This window comes from Sinocyclocheilus grahami, unplaced genomic scaffold (genome assembly GCF_001515645.1).
Source record: "Sinocyclocheilus grahami isolate Dianchi unplaced genomic scaffold, SAMN03320097.WGS_v1.1 scaffold33.1, whole genome shotgun sequence".
NCBI classification, from domain to species: domain Eukaryota; kingdom Metazoa; phylum Chordata; class Actinopteri; order Cypriniformes; family Cyprinidae; genus Sinocyclocheilus; species Sinocyclocheilus grahami.
Genome location: NW_015505212.1, coordinates 2,915,494 through 2,934,621, shown reverse-complemented (window position 1 = coordinate 2,934,621; position 19,128 = coordinate 2,915,494). Strand labels below are relative to the sequence as shown.

Sequence of the window (19,128 nt, the reverse complement as noted above, 5' to 3'; positions counted from 1 at the left end):
GATATTTTCTTTATCTTGTGTAGTTTTGATCATTTTATTTAAGAATGCGGACATCACATAATCTATCCATATTGACATTTGATTGGCATTTGACATTTTTTACAGTTTTATCAGTTCATGCATTCCCTGGGAATCAAACCAATGGCTTTAGTGTTGCTAGCACCATGCTCTACTGTTTTAGCTACAGAATTACTTTATGGCGAACTACTAGAGAGTTGTATAACCTTTGATCGCAACAACAGAAGATTTACATTTACGCATTTGACATAAATTTTGATCGGTTCATGCATTCCCTGGGAACCGAACCCATGACTTTGGCATTGCTAGCCTGATCTTTACTGTCTGAGTTACAGGAATACATTGTGCCGAACTGTTACGTGTTGGTCATAATCTCTCGCACAACAAAGGAGAATAACTGGAAGTAGACTTTAATCACAATCTCAGAGACACATGCCAAACACAGTTATCAATGATGAGAATGGACAGCGACAAAGGGAGAACTAAGGGTTTACTTACAAAGGAACTGATGAGTTAATTAATACCACAACAGTTGAACATAATGACGAAATAAGACAACTCAAGAAAAACTAGGTCAAACAGGGTAGACAGAAAACAACATACACATTACACGAACTACTGCAGAGTTGCACACACAGATTTACATTTATGCATTTGGGTTAAATTTGTAAGCATTTTTATTACTTCATGCATTCCCTGAGAATTGAACCCATGCCTTTGGTGTTGTTAGCACCATGCTCTCAACTGTTTGAGCTATAGGTATACTACTATAGAGTGCCAAACTACTATAGAGTTGCACAATCTATGACCTCCGCAACATAAGATTTACATTTATGCATTAGCCATAAATTTGTATCAGTTCATGCATTCACAGGGAATTGAACCCATGACCTTGGTGTTGCTAGCAGGCTAATGGAAAGCATTTTCTTCTTATATTTATATTGCTGTCTCAACTATGCATGCCTATATTGTATTGCACAAACCATGTTTATTCTTGTTGCTACTATTTGAGCTACAGGTATACTTTGTGCCGAATTACTGTAAAGTCAATGACCTTCAACAACAAAAGATTTACATTTATGCATTTGGCATCATTTTTCATGCATTCACAGGGAATCGAACCTATGACTCTGGTGTTGCTTACAGGCTAATGGGAGGCATTTTCTCCTATTTATATTGTACTCTTAACTGCATGCTTATATTGTGAGTTGCTTTTTATTCATTTTATTTAGCATTGATTTTCCCTGCTATCTGCAGCCCAGAACAGATTTTGTGGTTGTGATTCACCGGTTGAGATTCACTGCTTTGCAGTCAAAGTGCCTTGGACAGCCATTCAACCTTTTTCTCTCCCTCTACCATAAACTCTCTTGCTCCCTCTCTTTTTCTTCTACCATCTCCCCCTGTGATTATTCGTGTACGTGTTCTTTTCTCATCTATAGCAATGACTTGCATGTTAAATAATTGATCAGTGGAGAAGTGCACCCATCTCTCAATCTCTTCATAGAGTGCCCGACGGCATGAGAGAGAGCTATAAAAATCAAAGAAATAATAAAAAAGGCTGAAACAAGACGCCAATGGCATGTCATTCCCCAAAGCGCAAAGCAACTCCAATAAGACGCATCAAAATGTCAGGAGCGCAGCAGCTGTTAACATTAGCGAGGTGGATATGGGCCCATAAAGTAAACTTTCCCCAACTTCCCTCATACGAGGGAGGAGGGCTGATATTATGGAGGATATCAGTATGGAGAGGCAGACTGAAGCGAGCAGTCAAACTGTCAGATGGAGGCGGCCAGACGGAACAAAGACGAATGGAAAGACAATTATGACCGTGCAGCAGAGGCACGGTGGAATCACAGAAACACACACTTGACGTGACACTGATTCATGTTGCATAAACACACACTCTGTGCTCGCACTTACATTTTGCCTAGTGCAGTTGGATAAAGGAAATTATTGCACACCTGAACCTGCATAATTGGAAATATTTCTACTCTATCTTTGAAACCTTAGGGGGGACCAAATACCATGTTCTGCAATACGTTTAGCCTAGTTAGAATTTGTTGGAAGGAAAAGTCACCCTCGAAAAGGAAAACGTGTGTATGTGCTTGTGCATGTGTTCAACATAAGTGGACTTATAACCAGTCCAGATTGTTCTTAAATGAACAATTAACTTAGTAATCTTCATTCCGTCTGCCATGGTTTGCTTAAGATCAATTTTGGGAGAGAAAAAAATTAATTGTTTATCTTGTAGGACCAATTCAAGTAGAGGACAATTTAATAGTTAATCAGTTGGCCTATAGTTAAAGTGGTTGTATATGCTGTAGGCTATAAATAATAAGGAAATGTTTGCAATATTTTTTTATATAAAAAAAGAGTATATGTTCAGAAAAGATTGTTTATTGGCGTAATCTTTTTATGTCATTTAATTAAATTTTATTAAATCTCAACCTTTCAAAAAAAATTCCACCCTATAATTTCCGTTATATATATATATATATATATATATATATATAGTATAAGAGTAACGACAACACTGAATAAAGACAATAATTAAAGTATAATGTCAACACAGTTTTTTCACTTTCTATTATGAGATAATGCTAACAGATGCCAGACATGAGTGAGTGGATTAAGGTTAGTGGGTGGATGGCGTTTATTTGCCCAGGGTTTATAGTTGCTCAGTCAGGTTTCTAGCTGAGCCATCAGTTGTGAGTGAGGATTATGTATATGTTCTATATTGCTACTAGAATAATATTGGTTTAAACTTTAAAATTAAGCAGCAACTATGTCAACAAAAGATATTATAAGGGTACTATTGAGTTTTATCGTGATGTTTGCATACATAAATAATGCAGGGCCCTGTCTGTTTGTTCTCATTTTGATTTTGAGTTTGAGAAGCCCAGTGTGTGCCCTTGTGTGTGTTTCCAAATCTTGGAATGAATGGAGTAATTATGCATGTATGTGTAAGTGTGCTAGTAGCCCCATTTCAATACAGAGATTAAACAAGGTTTGAGTCAGAATGAGGCAGTAGGAAGCCAGAACTGAATGTTATATAACAGAAAAAAAAATGAAATGGACATTAATCAACAAAAAATAAGGTGACTTTGGAGACGTGTGTGTGTGTGTGTGTGTGTGTGTGTGCGTGCGTGCGTTTGTGTGTTGAGGTTGGTGATGTTTCTGGGGACAGGAATAAGACGTAATATTTCACATCATTGTTGAACTATTGATTCTGATTGGCTGACACTCATTCCAAAGATGACTAGTAATATAAGCAACGGTAACTGCTTTTTTTAATACGCTTAATTTTGGTGCAAGTTTGAACTGATAATTTTATTCAGATCTGAAATCTGAAGTCATTATTTACCCACAGTTCACCAAACAACATTATCTATTTATATTTTTATATTTTATATCATGTAACTCCCTGACAGCTTTGAACTTCATTAACGCCTTTGCTAAAAATAGAAAACGGTGCAAACTATTAGTGATTTGTTAGTAATTTAAGAATATAACAAATCACAGTTTCAATAAAACCTCATATAACCTTATCCAGTTAAATAAATAATGTGGCGATATTTTTATATCAGCAGAATTCACAGAGTAACAATGTTCAAAATATCATTGAAAATGTCTGCAAGTTTGCAAGATACAAACCATCACAAGCCCCGGGCCATCGGACCATCCTTACAGTAGAGCCCTGTAAATACAGTGCAGTTTTTATGACCAGGACTCAAGAGAACAATATTGCAGCAACCAGCATTCTGACAGTGATAACTCAACTAGCGTTTGATGACTGAAGAAAGAGATGGGGAGAGAGCAGTAGTGGGCAGCCAAGGGCGCTTGCACAGACTGACACAGCAAACAGAATATCACAGCTGTGTTACATCTCTCTCTCCCTCTCCCTCTTTCTCTCTCTATGACTTCCTTAGTTGCACTTTCAGTTGCAGTAGAACTTGTCGAAAAGTCTGTAAATCCTTTCCTTTAGGAAATGAAAAAGAATAATTTTTACAATTTTAACCCTGAAAGCCCAGGGCTGTCAATACTTGTGAGTTCTTCATACAACCTGTGTGTTTTCCACAGCTACATACAGATGCAGAAAGACATACTGACAGTTATACAGACACATGCGGATTCTGTCGGGGGGGAAAGTCCTGGATTCCACACATTCTCAGTTATTCCGCATGGCCCCAATGATAGAACCAGAAAAACTGAGTGGAAGTACAAAGCCATCCGTGTAAAAATGACTAAGGCACGTTAGAAAGTGCATTAGGTTCAGAAACACGTGACTCTGTATGATTTGTCTGCATGTGTCAGCGGTCAATTTATTTTTCACTTTTTAAAGTGATAAAGCATCATAAGTAATAAATAAATAATTGATTCATAAATGTAAAAAATCACGATGATTTAATCAACCTTTCAAGAACTCCCACACTACAAGTTAGTCTTTTTTAAATCACTTTATCTTATGTTTTGGGGTTTGTCAACAGATCAATTATATTCTCTTTCAAATTAGCATTTTCACCATTTTGAGGCTTGTAATTCCAAATTAAACTGTGAAGCTAAACTGCTAAATCCCAACATAGATTAAAATGTTTGTTTTATGTTAAAACTACTTTAGCCTGAGATGGCACAATACAGTTTATTAAAAATAAACGCATTATTTGCCTGATACAATGTTAAAAATCTTACCAACAACCTTCTCAATTTATCAACAGACCTGTTTAATAGAATGACCCAAAGGATAAGATACATTTTAAATGTTTCTGCAAGTATCTCTCCTATGGACTGCACTGCCCTCTGTTGGCTCTATGTGATCATTAATTATTAGACATTAGTGAGTGAGCATTGTGCTCCTTTGCAAATCTATGCTGTGTGATTTATTAATATGTTTTAAGATGTAGAGTGGAACCTTCTTTATATCATTTGTACGCATCTGGCATGTGTCAGAAGATGATGTTTGAGAAATGACAAACTCACTGCAGGGGGTTCATTACAGAATTCACTAAATGAAATTTAAGCATTGTTTTTTAAAGATTGATACAATGAGGAAATTATTAAGTACTTAGATGATTAAATACCCTTTTTTTTCTTTACTTTTAAAGATGAGCTTGTAACTTGTATATCGTAACTGATTCATTCATTCATTTTCAAGGTGAACTATTCCTTTAAATTAATGTAGTTCACCCAAAACTGAGAATCTGCTGAAAATGTACTCACCCTCAGGCCATTCTAGATGTAGTTGAGTTTGTTTCTTCATGGGAACCGATTTGGAGAAATTTAGCATTGCATCACTTGTTTACCAACGGATCCTCTGCAGTGAATGGGTGCCGTCAGAATGAGAGTCCAGATAGCAGCTGATAAAACAGCTGATAAAAACATCATCTTTATCAACTCATCCACAGATCGAGTACATTTTCAGCAAACTTTCATTTTTGGGTGAACTACAAAATTCGATGTGACCATGCTGTAGTGTAACATCAAAATACAAAGTAGTAGTGAGCACGCTGATTTATTTTTTAATATCTGACTGGCAAATTAAAGGACAAACGTATATCAGAGGCGCTGATTTGTTGCCATAGGAGCTTCACTTGTCCTTTGGTGCCATCTGTGATTGTTCAGAAACCTCTTTGTACTCAGCATGTAAATGTTTCTGCAAGTATCTCTCCTATGGACTGCACTGCCCTCTGTTGGCTCTATGTGATCATTAATTATTAGACATTAGTGAGTGAGCATTGTGCTCCTTTGCAAATCTATGCTGTGTGATTTATTAATATGTTTTAAGATGTAGAGTGGAACCTTCTTTATATCATTTGTACGCATCTGGCATGTGTCAGAAGATGATGTTTGAGAAATGACAAACTCACTGCAGGGGGTTCATTACAGAATTCACTAAATGAAATTTAAGCATTGTTTTTTAAAGATTGATACAATGAGGAAATTATTAAGTACTTAGATGATTAAATACCCTTTTTTTTCTTTACTTTTAAAGATGAGCTTGTAACTTGTATATCGTAACTGATTCATTCATTCATTTTCAAGGTGAACTATTCCTTTAAATTAATGTAGTTCACCCAAAACTGAGAATCTGCTGAAAATGTACTCACCCTCAGGCCATTCTAGATGTAGTTGAGTTTGTTTCTTCATGGGAACCGATTTGGAGAAATTTAGCATTGCATCACTTGTTTACCAACGGATCCTCTGCAGTGAATGGGTGCCGTCAGAATGAGAGTCCAGATAGCAGCTGATAAAACAGCTGATAAAAACATCATCTTTATCAACTCATCCACAGATCGAGTACATTTTCAGCAAACTTTCATTTTTGGGTGAACTACAAAATTCGATGTGACCATGCTGTAGTGTAACATCAAAATACAAAGTAGTAGTGAGCACGCTGATTTATTTTTTAATATCTGACTGGCAAATTAAAGGACAAACGTATATCAGAGGCGCTGATTTGTTGCCATAGGAGCTTCACTTGTCCTTTGGTGCCATCTGTGATTGTTCAGAAACCTCTTTGTACTCAGCATGCTTCAGTTTCCAACTGTTGTTAATCCAGCATCTTAGATTTAAGCCGCTGTATTAGCCGCCTTTTAATTCTGATACGTTGTATTTACACGCTAAGGCAAGAAGAAAGAAGAAGACTCAATTAATAAACATCATTATTATGATCCAGTAACTAAATGGCAATAACACACACAATAGGCAAACTGAACCTTGAGGCCTAAAGATGTCACTTTATTAATAAACCAGCAAGCAAAACTGAAAAGAAACCAATGTGTTACATAAACAGCATAGCAGGACTAAATCAGTGCAGGCTGGCCATGTAAGTGAGCAGTACTAGTACATGTTGGTAGAAGCCTGTGAGTTTCTGTTGAGTCCCACACAGTAAAGACATTCAGAGCAACAGGCTAATGTGTCCAGAGGCAAGAACTAGTTACTGAAAAGAGGCATAATAGTGAGCGTGAAGAAGGAGAAAATGAGGTATGAATTCAGTGACTGTGAGGACGCAGCCTCCTGATTGGACGTGAGGTTTCAGAGCTTTAGGACATCACAGCCTCTCTCCTGAATCAAGTCATTGCCTGAATTCAGAATCGAATATTAGCATACTACACTGTAAAAACATATTTTTCAAAGTTGTAAATAAAACAAAGATTATGTTTTACAAGAGAAAACTATTTCAAAATTTCTACTTCAAAAATTCAATGTTATTTGCATTTTCTTTGTAATTTTGTCAAATTTACTAGCAATTTCTGAGTAAAAATAGTTTCTATGCCAATTTTTTCAGTGTATTCATACTATTTTGCAATAATTTAAAAAAAAAATTCAAAATAGCATATATACTACTATTTCTACAGTACATAGTATGTATACTGTAAACAGTATGTACATTTTCTGCATGCATTAGTTATCAGGTTACCTACTACACTGAAAAAAATGGGTTTAGAATCAGTTTTTACTCAGAAATTGCTAGTAAATTATTAAATTAATTACAAAGAACCGGCAAGTAACATTGATAAAAAAAATAATTTTTTAAGTAGAAAGTCTGAAATAGTATTTTCTTGTCAAACGTACTTCAGTGATCTTTGTTTTATTTACTACTTCAAATTGTTTGCAGAGTACCTTTTTAATTGAATTAATGCACATTAAACTCAGCCCACAATGCAATGCACTCAACTAATCCTCAGTGTTGCAAATTAACCAGATGTAATATCTTATTGTCTCATTATTTGATCAGACTGCCACACAAAATTGGATCAAAAAAGCAAAATATCCATTTAAATTTCTGACACGACTGCCGCTCTCTGAATTAAACATACATACTATGCAATACTACTGAACATTTCATTTTTAAAAATAGTATACTACGTAGTATGCTAGTATTCCATTCCAAACACAGCAATTGTTGGATATGTGAGGTTATAAGTCACTTTGTTATAAGTGCTGGTATTTGAGTTCACCTTAAGCATCTTTTATGCTTTTTTCCAAGACATAATGATGAAATACAAACTCATATCTGGTCTTAACACTTCTGATCTATTATATTATGATGTGCATGTAACTGATATAAAATGTTCTCTTTCCTATTTCTTTACACAGAGATTGTGTATGCTCATGTGACTGATCCTGCATTGATATTTCTCACTTATTCAAATATGTAGACACTCAAAAATTATGGATGCACATGTGAGTAAATGTAACAAAAATGTGAAATATCTGCCATATCAATGAATATCTATACTGGAATATAAGTCTAAGCGTCTAGAAGCCACTAGAAGAAGTGAAATGACATTCCACACACACTTCTTTTGGTCAGGAGCCAATCAGCATTCATCATGAGGCTCAGGTTTTCACAACCTGAACTGTGATTGGATGACTGCATATTTGGTGCATGTATTAGCCAATGATATGAAGAATCCTCCTGAGAAACGACAACGATTTTCTCTGAGAGTTTGTTATAACGGCATTAGCATATACAATATAGTCTAAATCATTTTTCATTTCTGATTTTTAATAAATACACTTTTCATAAGCGCATTTGGGATATGGAGTAGCTCTGTACAATGTGCAAACGCAACAAGCACTGTGCTTACACTTCGGACTAGCACTGCTGATGCACTGTTTATACAAATACACACGAGAAAAAAAGGCCTCTTAGTACTGACTGCATACTAAGAAGTACATTTTGAGGAACTAAAGAAAGCATTGATGAGCAAGAGATGGTGGCGATGGAAAGATAAAATCTGGATGGGGAATGTCCATCAGGTGACATTAAGCACAGCAGGTGAACTGGTTGGATGGTTGGTTGGTTTGTTCTTGAGCGGTTGACAGATAGTCCAGTGTCACTCCCTCACAGGGTAAAGTCAAAGGTCAGGTCAGACTTTGCCATCTTCTGTCGGTAAACAGTATCGAACTTTTCATTCATGGACACAGTGAAAATGTCCTTCCAAAGTCCAAAACGACCTGAAGCAGATGAAAACAGAGTTAGAAGATACTATAAGGATCCCTCCACCTCGCCTTCTTCTCCTCTATTTCTTTCATTCCTCCTTCACATCGTATAACTCAGAGCTTGAGCTAAGCCTCGGGTTCGAGCCTCCTTCGAGGACAGCAGGCCAAGTTTGTTTACCATTATCTAGCAGGACTGAATGGGCAGGCGAACTTGTGAAATGATACAACTAAAGATACCACTTACAGGAATTACATCAATAAGATATATCCAAATAATACAAAAAGTATATCAGTTTTGACATATTTACAGCTCAATTTTTTTCCTAATAATTTGTTTTAATGTAAGTTATCAACACAAATATAAGCTGCACATTTCTGCTTTATACCCTCTGGAACACTGGTTTAATTGCATTGCAATTTTTTTATTTTTCTATTTTTTTATTATTATTTGACACTTACACTTTTTTAATATTTTGACAATCAAATCCAGAACATCCCTTAGACTTGACATCACCAAGACTCACCTTTCTTACACTTTTTTCCATCTTCAGTATATCTTCATGTACACTTATATAATAAGTCCCTACTGTATGTAGTGAGATTTTTCAGCATCATGCCAAGCCAAGAATCCATGCACTAAAGGAAAAATGAACAAGACACAAGAAAAAAAACAGAACAGAACTAAAGTGTAAATGATAAAATAATCTAAAAAAAAATTGCAAATCCTCTTTTTATGTTAAAAAAAAAAAGTTTTTACATAATGTTTAACTGAATAATCAAGCAAATAATAGCACAAAGACATCAAATAGCAACAGAAATTTCCATAGAAATAAAGATGCACCACACATTCACCACAAGATGGCACTGCCCAACAATCTTTCCCTTGTATGACCAATAAGCCACATAAGATTTAACTAAATGTGGAGTCATCACCAGTCATACAAGGGGCTACATTTCTGTCTGGAAGGCATATACATGCATGTGAAACTTGTTAAAGTTCACTCTCACTTTTGGCCTGCACTTATAACTGCATGCATCCTTCCTTGGAAAAGACTAATGATTTCTAATGCCCAAGAAGTATAGTTCCTCTAATGATAGGCTAAATAAGGTATAGGGTCAGTGTGCTTAGGGTCATGTTAGCTCAGGGAACAGAACATGCAGAGACAGTCTGTCCCCCTTTACCCCGGCAGATAGACAGGGCCTCAGAGTTGCAGCACTGGTCGATGAGTTGGTTACAGCTCTCCACCATACTCTCCAGCTGGGCTTTATCGCACGAGATGCCAAGAAAGCGAGCCAGCTGCTCCACCAGGGTCCCCAGATCCTCCAGAGAGGAAAATCACAGGCGGCAGGAAAGGTGCAGAGAAAGAGAGAATGACAATCTTTTGGTTATGTAATCATGACTCACGCCTTGGTCTCACACGGAAGAATACATGAAAACATAATTAGCTTACATAATTATCTTCAGCTTTTAAATTATTTCCGGGACCTCGAGATGCAGGTGACTTTTGTTTTTCTACCAGAAGCTCTGTATCCAAAAAAATCTAAATAGCTAATAGTAAATTATGCAAAGCAACCAATTCAAGAATGTGCATCTGATTATTTTCCGTTAGATCAGTTGCACTGATACACACTATTTAAATAATAGTTATTAATTTCAATAATCAATCATTTCAATTAATTAAAGTAAAATGAATGAATTAGATTATTGAATATATTTAATACTTGATTTTACAATTGAGTTAAATAACGGTATATAAAAATAGTTCATACAAACAAAATTAAGAAAACACAATGCACATTTTATTAATTTATTATTTTTGTTTATCACATAATGTGAGAGAAAAAAAAATATTTTAAATAAGTGCTGACAAAGTTGGGAATACCAACAACATTTGCTAAAATTTTGTATTTTATGTTATTTTAGTTTATTGTTTATAAACGTTTAATCATTAATGGCAATTTAATTAATAATGCCTAATTCTTTAACAAATTTAATAGTCAAACTTTTACTCTATATTTATTTAACTTATTTAGGTTTGTTGAAACTGAAAATTAAGGGACAACAGTTTTGTAAAAACTGTAAAACATTGTATATGAATTATTTTACATTAACTTAGTTTATATAATATCCTTTATGTTCCGCATATAGGCTCTAGCTGTGTCATGAACTACAGACTACTGGAACATGGTGTACTATCTATGTTTTGTTTCTATACATAAGTCTATTACATCAGAGGTTATGCCTCTGTCACATGCAGTGTGTCGCTGTTTGTGCTTTCCTGCTAGACTCTGAGCTCTCTTAATCACATTACTCCATAAAGATATGGAAACAACATACATACTACTGATTCCCCTCTACTATGCATACATAACACCTATACTATCACAATTTCCAGGAACTGTTGTCCTTAAGACATGAATAAAATGTACTAAGAATGATTATGGGTGATGATGGGCCTCTTTGTACTGAATACTATACGTGGCTGTAAGCTATAGTAGAGTATACTATAGAGTATATGAAGCAGAACACATTATGCAATGAGTTTGAGATCATCTCTGCATCAGTTTACAGGAAACTGAATTAAAGCAGAGGGAATTTTTTATGTAAAACTTAAAAATAATTTTTAGTCATTGAAATAATGGTATGGTTAGGGTAAGGGGATAGAAAATATACTGTAGTTTATACAGTATAAAGACCATTACGTCTATAATAAAACATATAAACCATGGAATAAAACCTGTGTGTGTGTGTCTCAAGGGAGGCAGTACCTTGTACATATCCTCATACTTCAAAAAGAGAACATTAGAGTCCATGCGATGCTCCCAGAACTCCTGAACATGCTCAAACCAGGAGCCGTATCCCACTACAGGGACACAAACAGGACAAGAAAAACAAATCAGACAAAAAGTACATTCTCGTACACTATCCTTTTGAGTAAATATGTTAGTTATGTGTCTCACTCACACTTATCATTCATGAATCGCCTGCAGAACTCCTGGAATGTACCCCGGTAGCTCATGGTTCGTAAAGAGCGATGAAACTGGTAGTAGGACACCACCAGGTCTTTAGGGTTCCTGGCCATATAGATCACCTAGAGGACATGAATTGATATGTTTGTGTAAAGGCATATTCATACCAAAAATTATATATTTTTTAAAGGTCAGTTCACATCTTAAGTAAAGCGAATAAAGTCAAATAAAATCAATTATACATTACTATACTATTCTTATGCTCACCAAGGCTGCATTTATTTGATCAAAAATAGTAATGTAAATTTAAAATAAGTGTTTTCTATTTTAATATTTTTTCTATAATAATATATTTTAAATAGCAGTCATCACTAGTCTTCAGTATCACATGATCCTTCAGAAATCATTTTAATATGTTGATATGGTGCTCAAGAATCATTTCTTGTTATTATCAATATTTTTGTGGAAACTGTAATACATGTTTTTTCAGGGTTTTTTGATGAATAGAAAGTTCAAAGAACACCATTTATTTGAAAGTCTTTTGTGACGTTATAAATGTCTCTACTTTCAATTGTGATCAATATACTGGAAGTCAACTGCATTAATTGTCCTTAATGGACAATTGGAAATCATGATTAATATGCTGAATTGTGTTTTCCAGCTGACCTTGCCTTCTCCATTGTGCATCGCTGTGGGCAGGAAACGATACGGCAGGTGGCTTTTAATCAGACGAGGGGATGTCAGCTCCTAAAGAAACACAAAACTCAACTTCACCATTCCAAGAAGTCAGAGGAAAACTAAATGTTATTCTCATGCTGAAGGCCATTGGTTCAGTAAATATGTGAGTGTGAGAGAGTAAACACCTGGATGATCTCCAAACCCGGCTGTGGATATTCCAACACAGGAAGCTGTTCATCAATATTCATGAGCCCGATCTCATCTGGGTCTGCACCCTGACTCACAAGATACACCACCTCCTGTAACAAACTGGTACCTACGTGCGTGAGAGGAAGAAAGCAAAGTTGTTTTGGATGTATTATTAATAATAAAAAGATGATTTTGCCAGCTACAAACTGTAAACAAATGCATTTGCCTGAATATAGCCTGACCTGCAACCTCAATGGTTTAAAATAATTTTATTTTATTTTTTTCAGTTTTAATCGTCCCGACTGACAATGGGCAGCCCACCCATTTGACGCAGGTGCTATCATGCTTCACAGAAGATGGTGAGTTTATTGGGTGAGGAGCTAAAATGACATCTTGCCACATTATTTTATAAGAACTTTGGCATTTTTTAATGTGTTAATTGTTTTGTCAGGCCTCTGCCTTGCCAATCTACCCAGCAGTACAACGGTGGTTTGATTTGGGAGCAAGTAACAAACATGTCTCTGTTGACCTTTAGGCAGCCCTGATAATAAAATGTTACTCTGCTCTGCTGTGTCAAACATTTTGGATGCACGTCCTGATCTTTGTATCTTCCACCTTCTTCATAGTGTTCCTTGACATGTGTACATCCAATGCATCCACATTATTCTTACATGCAGGAATTTATGATGGTATGCACTGAAAAGGACGTCCAACAGAAATCATATTGATATTAGATGTAAACCTGGCTTTGAATTTTTTTATATTTTACTTCAGTTTTTAATTATTTAAAAAATGTTTTTTTGTTGTTGTTTTTTTTACTTATTTTTCAAAAGTTTGTTCTGACATTTATAAAAGGATATTTTGTTCTTTTGCTGTTAATTCTTTATGCGCTACTGACCAACAGGAAAATGTCACATTCCAAGAAAACATTTTAAGAAAAATGTACAAATGTATTATTTATTAGCCAAAACAAATTAATTGTAAGAGTAATTCTGTAGTGGACAGAGCTGGTTTAAACATAGGACTAGCATTAAACAATTGACAAAGGAGCCTCTAAACCGCAACAAGTTTTATTCGGATTTTCTAAAAAGTTTGGAGACTGGTCTCATTAATACGAAAGCATATATAATCAAATAGATTTGTTTTCTCACTCTTTTTGTATGTGTATGTCTGTGGAGGCTTATTACAGTCCTCTTTCACTTCTTATTTTTGCCCATTTCAGATGAAAAGAGCATGCGTGTATGTGAACATCTACTTAGTTGAGGAAATTATATTGCCAATTCAGCAGACCTCTTATTTGTTGACTACATGAGGAGTTTTCAGGAGCACAAAACAAAAGCATAATACAAGCATGACGTTGAAATTATCATAAAGTGCCTCTTTCACTCTCATTCAGCAGTTTTGTTTACCCTTGAGAGCATACATAATCATAAATTAAACGTGTAATGCCTTCTGATGGACCCTCATAAATGGACAATCAAGTTATTCTCAAATGTATATATTTGTATTAATCTCAAATGTAGATATTCATTATATTATCGTTATTATATAATTTAACCATATAACATAACATCTCCTACAGCAGAGGCTTCAACCTCAAATGACTTGAGGGCCTCCAGCCAGTTGACGTTCTCCATCAAAGGATCTTACAACCATTAATTTGATCTATATACAGCTACTGGTTTACAATTTGGTTAGGTTTATACTAATGTCAGAATTAGCTAAACACTTTAAATGGTAAATGTTCTGTGTGTTTTCTTGAGGGAAATCATCTATATTTAAATGTCATTGACTGGATTCAGAAAAATCATTAATGATTCAAAAACATGTATTCTGTATGCTTTTACATGAACAACATACACAGAAATACCTATACAAAAACAACCCAACCAGGGCATACATTTAAAGTTAGGTTTAATACTGTCAGAAAAGACTTGATTTGCTGCACTGATTCCTGGAATAATGACTGTAAACAGTCTTGTGTTAGCTACTTAGATCTGGAACAAATGTATGATTTAAAGGACATAACAAACATCTATCTTTCAGTAGATGATGACATTTTATGGGTTTATAAATCCATTTTAAATCAGTTTTTCTCCCTTCGTGACACTCAAACACCAGTGACGAGAGCGGGAGAATGTGGTTGATTTGCAACAGTTTTTTTTCCCCTTTCCAAGAAAACACACCAACAGGGTCACGTGACCCTCTGGCCACTACCTCCCATTGGACTGCAAAACAAAATGAAGCCACATAAAGTGAAAAGATTTATCTATCTATTTATTTATTTCAAATTTATATATTGAAAATATTGAAATACCCTTTTGGTCAGACAGGTTAAAGTTATGAAAATATTTAAACTGAGCTTAATCATATAAGATACCTGAAAAATATCAAGAAGCCTGTAATGTTTGACTCTGCCGTTCCCATCACAACTATCAACAAGGCAATGTCTGTTTACTCTGCAGACTCGACTGGCAGTGCAACGTGTGACTCTATTGACCTGTCATCCATCACGGCCCACTGGAGACACACATTTCAGTGTGTATCACTCAGCAGAGCTCGTCCTTCCCTCGGCACTCCGAACTCAATTACACAGATGCTGGTGCGACACAACATCCTCTGCAAAGCCAAGCCATTTCAGACCCTCGCGCTATCATTCTTACTATCCTGCTGTGTGTCTATCTCTCAGTTCTTCTCTTTATAGCTGCACAGTGGTATCTGTATCATGTTATATAAACAACTGCAATTAGATACACTAAATTAGATACTCTTTGACTGAACCAATGTTGTTTACAGGCCTATGATGGTTTGCTTAGTAAAACTTTACAATAAGGTTTCATTTGTTAACATTACTTAACATTAACAATGAGAAATAATTCTAAAGCATTTATGAATCTTAGTCATTGTTAATTTCAGCACATACTAATACATTACTCAAATTAAAAGCATCTGTTTACATTATTTAAAGGACCTGAGCTGAAATGAACTAACAGTGAACAGTTGTATTTTTATTAACTAACGTTAAAAGGAACAGATCACCAAAAAAAAGAAAATTTGCTTTAAATTTACTCATCCTCTGGCCATTCAAGATGTAGATGAGTTTGTTTATTCATCAGAACAGATTTGAAGAAATGTAGCATTACATCACTTGCTCAGCCATGGATCCTCTGCAGTGATTGGACTTGTGTGGATTATTGTGATGTTTTTATCAGCTGTTTGGACTCTCATTCTGACGGCACCCATTCACTGCAGAGGATCCATTGGTCAGTAAGTGATGGAATGCTACATTTCTCCAAATCTGTTCCAATGAAGAAACAACCCCATCTACATCTTGAATGGCCTTAGGGTGAGTAAACTTTAAGCAAATTTTCATTTTGGGTGAACTATTCCTTTAACAAAGTGAATTGCTCATTATTTGTTCATTTTAGTTAAAGGTGCTGCATGTAAGTTTTTGACTCTACTAAAGCATAAAAATACCATAATATGTTTGCAGATATTTAAGAAACATTCTAAGTTAACATATTTGTTTATCTGAAAAACAATGCTACAGTCAGTTATTCTCCTTTGAAAATGTGTGTTCCGGGCCGGAATGTCAGTCTCTGTTTTGGTTTGTGAAACCCTCCCACTGCCAGTTTAACCAATTGTATTTCGGCACCCCGGGTTGCCAGTTCGCGGAAAACACAGCGTATTTCATTCCATTCATCTTCAAGTGCGCTCGTTCCTGTTGGTGTCGTCAATCTGGCAACCTGCGTGTGTGTCAAGTCTGAGGAGGAGGGGCCGGGTGAAAAAAACCCTCTCCAGTATTTTTAATTTGGACTGCAAAACCTAGTTCAACCACTCGGTGTCAATCCTACATACAGCACCTTTAATATGCTAAAGTAAACTAATGGAACCTTATTATAAAGTGTTACGGTTTTCTTTTTGGATTCTCAAGTGCAAGCAGGTGAGAAAGCAATAAGAGAGCTCTATAATGCATATGAACTTTCCAGTCTAATTTGCTTTTTTCATTGCAGTAAACAAAACAACAACAAAAAGATCTGTAAACACATTTGTTTTCAGCTGACTTATTACACAAGTAAATCGACATAGCAACAAGCATGCGTGGGAGAGGGAGTGATAAATCCTAATAGGAAACAGCGCCTCTGCAGTGAATGAGCATGTGTGGGCATGGCAGACATTTCACATTGCTTTGTTTTTAATTTCACATCAACACACAATACAAACACACCCAGTTTTGATTTTTCATTCTTATTGACCAAAGATCACACAATCTATAAAATAAGCAACTTTTCATCTTATTTTTTTGAAACAAACTCGTACAGGCCTGGCTCAGATACAAGACTCTCAGGGTGGACCAGACATGATAAGGTGGGCCAGGCTGGTTTCATAATATGATATTTAATATTTTGAAAATGCCTCTTATTTGAAACTAATAATATTGCCACTGTCATCCAGGCTGTTGCTAAATCATCCATAAAAGTAAACATATATTTGTCTATAATTTAATTAGTGATATTTTACTAAACAAGCAGACTATATAAATAAGCATATAAATTAGTTTTTTTATTTAATTTATTATATTCACACGCTACCTGAAACATGCTTTGGCACACTGTAAATCATACTAAAATAAATATGCAAAAAAGCAGTGATGCTAAAGATCTCAGATGACCCTTTATTTTGGTAAACACCTCAAATAACTGCATCCTCTGTGAAGGAAAAGCATGCACGTGTAAGCTGGATTCTGACGTGTGTATTTTAATACCTGATTTGGGGTATGTAACGATCCATATGTCGCTACTTCTTAACGAAAAGTTGGCGATCTCGTCCATCTTGCCCCTGCAGAAAGGAGGGAGTCGAACTCCATGATACTCGAAGTATTTGCTCTCGTATTCAATCGGAGTGCTCGGCGTGTCCACCTCGCTTTCCGCCATCCTTTCAAACGATTACAACACGAAAGGCTTGAAGGGATTTATTTTTGTAAAAAATCTGTGGAGAAGAGGACGCATTTGATATCCACCAGCCCCTGATTGTTTGGCAAAGACGTGCCGCTTTGCGTGCGACTTGAGCTTCAGCCAATCAGGAGGAGGAGAGATGATGTAATGGGATTCTCTCAGCATCAGCACCAGTCGTCGGGGCGGTTCCTCCAGCAGGCCAGCTGCTCATCACTTATGTAAATAAACAACACGGTTCTAAAAGTAAAACTATAAAAATGTGGTTGCTGACTGAGGAAGTGGAATCTAATCATGCACTAATGCTGTCTTCTGTTTGTCACGTTTGTCTGCTTTCTCATAACCATGATATGGCCTTTACATTTTAATTGATAAGTCAATATTGCATTGTGGATGTACACTTAAATATGAGTGTATAGTAGCCACGTATAGTAGTAGCGTAGTATTACAATAAAATTACATTTACATTTAGTAATTTAGCAGATGCTTTTATCCAAAGCGACTTACAAATTAGGAAAATAGAAGCAATCAAGAAGCAAGTGCCGTAAGTCTCGGTTAGCCTAATGCAGTAGGTTTTATTTATATATAACAAATAAGTAGATAGAATAGAAAAAGAATAGAGAGTGCAAGTGTTAGAGGGTCTTTTTTTTAAGTGTGTGTGTGTGTGTGTGTGTGTGACTTATGTTTGTTAAAAATGAATATCAAATTATAGAGTGTTACATAAACACGAATAACTTGGAGTGCATTCACTGAGATGCATTACCACAATGGACACATTTTACCGTAAGAAATATAATTGTTTAAATCTGCTCATTACAGGTATTGATATTTGAATTCTAAATAATCTGTTCGAAAATATTTAAACGAAACATTGTTTTAAAGGTCGTCATCTTAAACGATTGTGATTGGGCTGTCTCGACGAATGTTGAGAAAAGTAACACTAACCACATGAGAACGTTAAATTATATATATATATATATCCTCCTGAGAACCAGAAATAAAAAGCTTTGTGAATTTAGTATTTTTTCATGTAACTAGATTGTTTAGAGCATAAGGAAAAAATGGTAAAATAACATTTTTGAAAAATTATATTTTATTCATAAGTTATGATATGTCCTCTGTAGAGGACACCAGGACTCAGTTTTTCTAAAAATAAAATGACAAGAGTAGACATGAAAAGGCAAAAACAATGGGAATTTTTTTTAATCGCCAATCAATTTTTAGGTTTCAGGATTTTTTTATAACTAACTTTGTTTAAGGATGGTTCTCAACTATGTTATACAATATATAACAAAATGATTTGATATACCATTTTGCTTTATGCAATATGTGTGTAAAAATTCCATAAACTGGTTTTCCCATTAAGCACAATGTT

The 19,128-nt window shown here is 35.4% G+C and overlaps 1 protein-coding gene across 2 annotated transcripts; it reads right to left on the bottom strand.

Annotated features, from left to right (window-relative positions):
• Positions 1-7,651: 7,651 nt before the first annotated feature.
• Positions 7,652-17,860, bottom strand: LOC107580464 (sulfotransferase 4A1). Of its 2 annotated transcripts, XR_001608649.1 has the most exons (8): positions 17,567-17,860; positions 12,798-12,928; positions 12,601-12,681; positions 11,930-12,056; positions 11,734-11,828; positions 10,147-10,285; positions 9,489-9,600; positions 8,904-8,979 (listed from the first exon to the last, which is right to left on the bottom strand). XR_001608649.1 is itself a non-coding variant. In XM_016266166.1 (7 exons), the coding sequence occupies exons 1-7, from the start codon at positions 17,733-17,735 to the stop codon at positions 8,867-8,869; spliced, it is 855 nt and encodes a 284-aa protein (XP_016121652.1). In that variant the 5' UTR covers positions 17,736-17,860; the 3' UTR covers positions 7,652-8,866. The 2 variants fall into 2 exon arrangements, 1 of the variants encoding a protein (XP_016121652.1); XM_016266166.1 differs by lacking the exon at positions 9,489-9,600 and having other exon boundaries at positions 7,652-8,979.
• Positions 17,861-19,128: the final 1,268 nt, after the last annotated feature.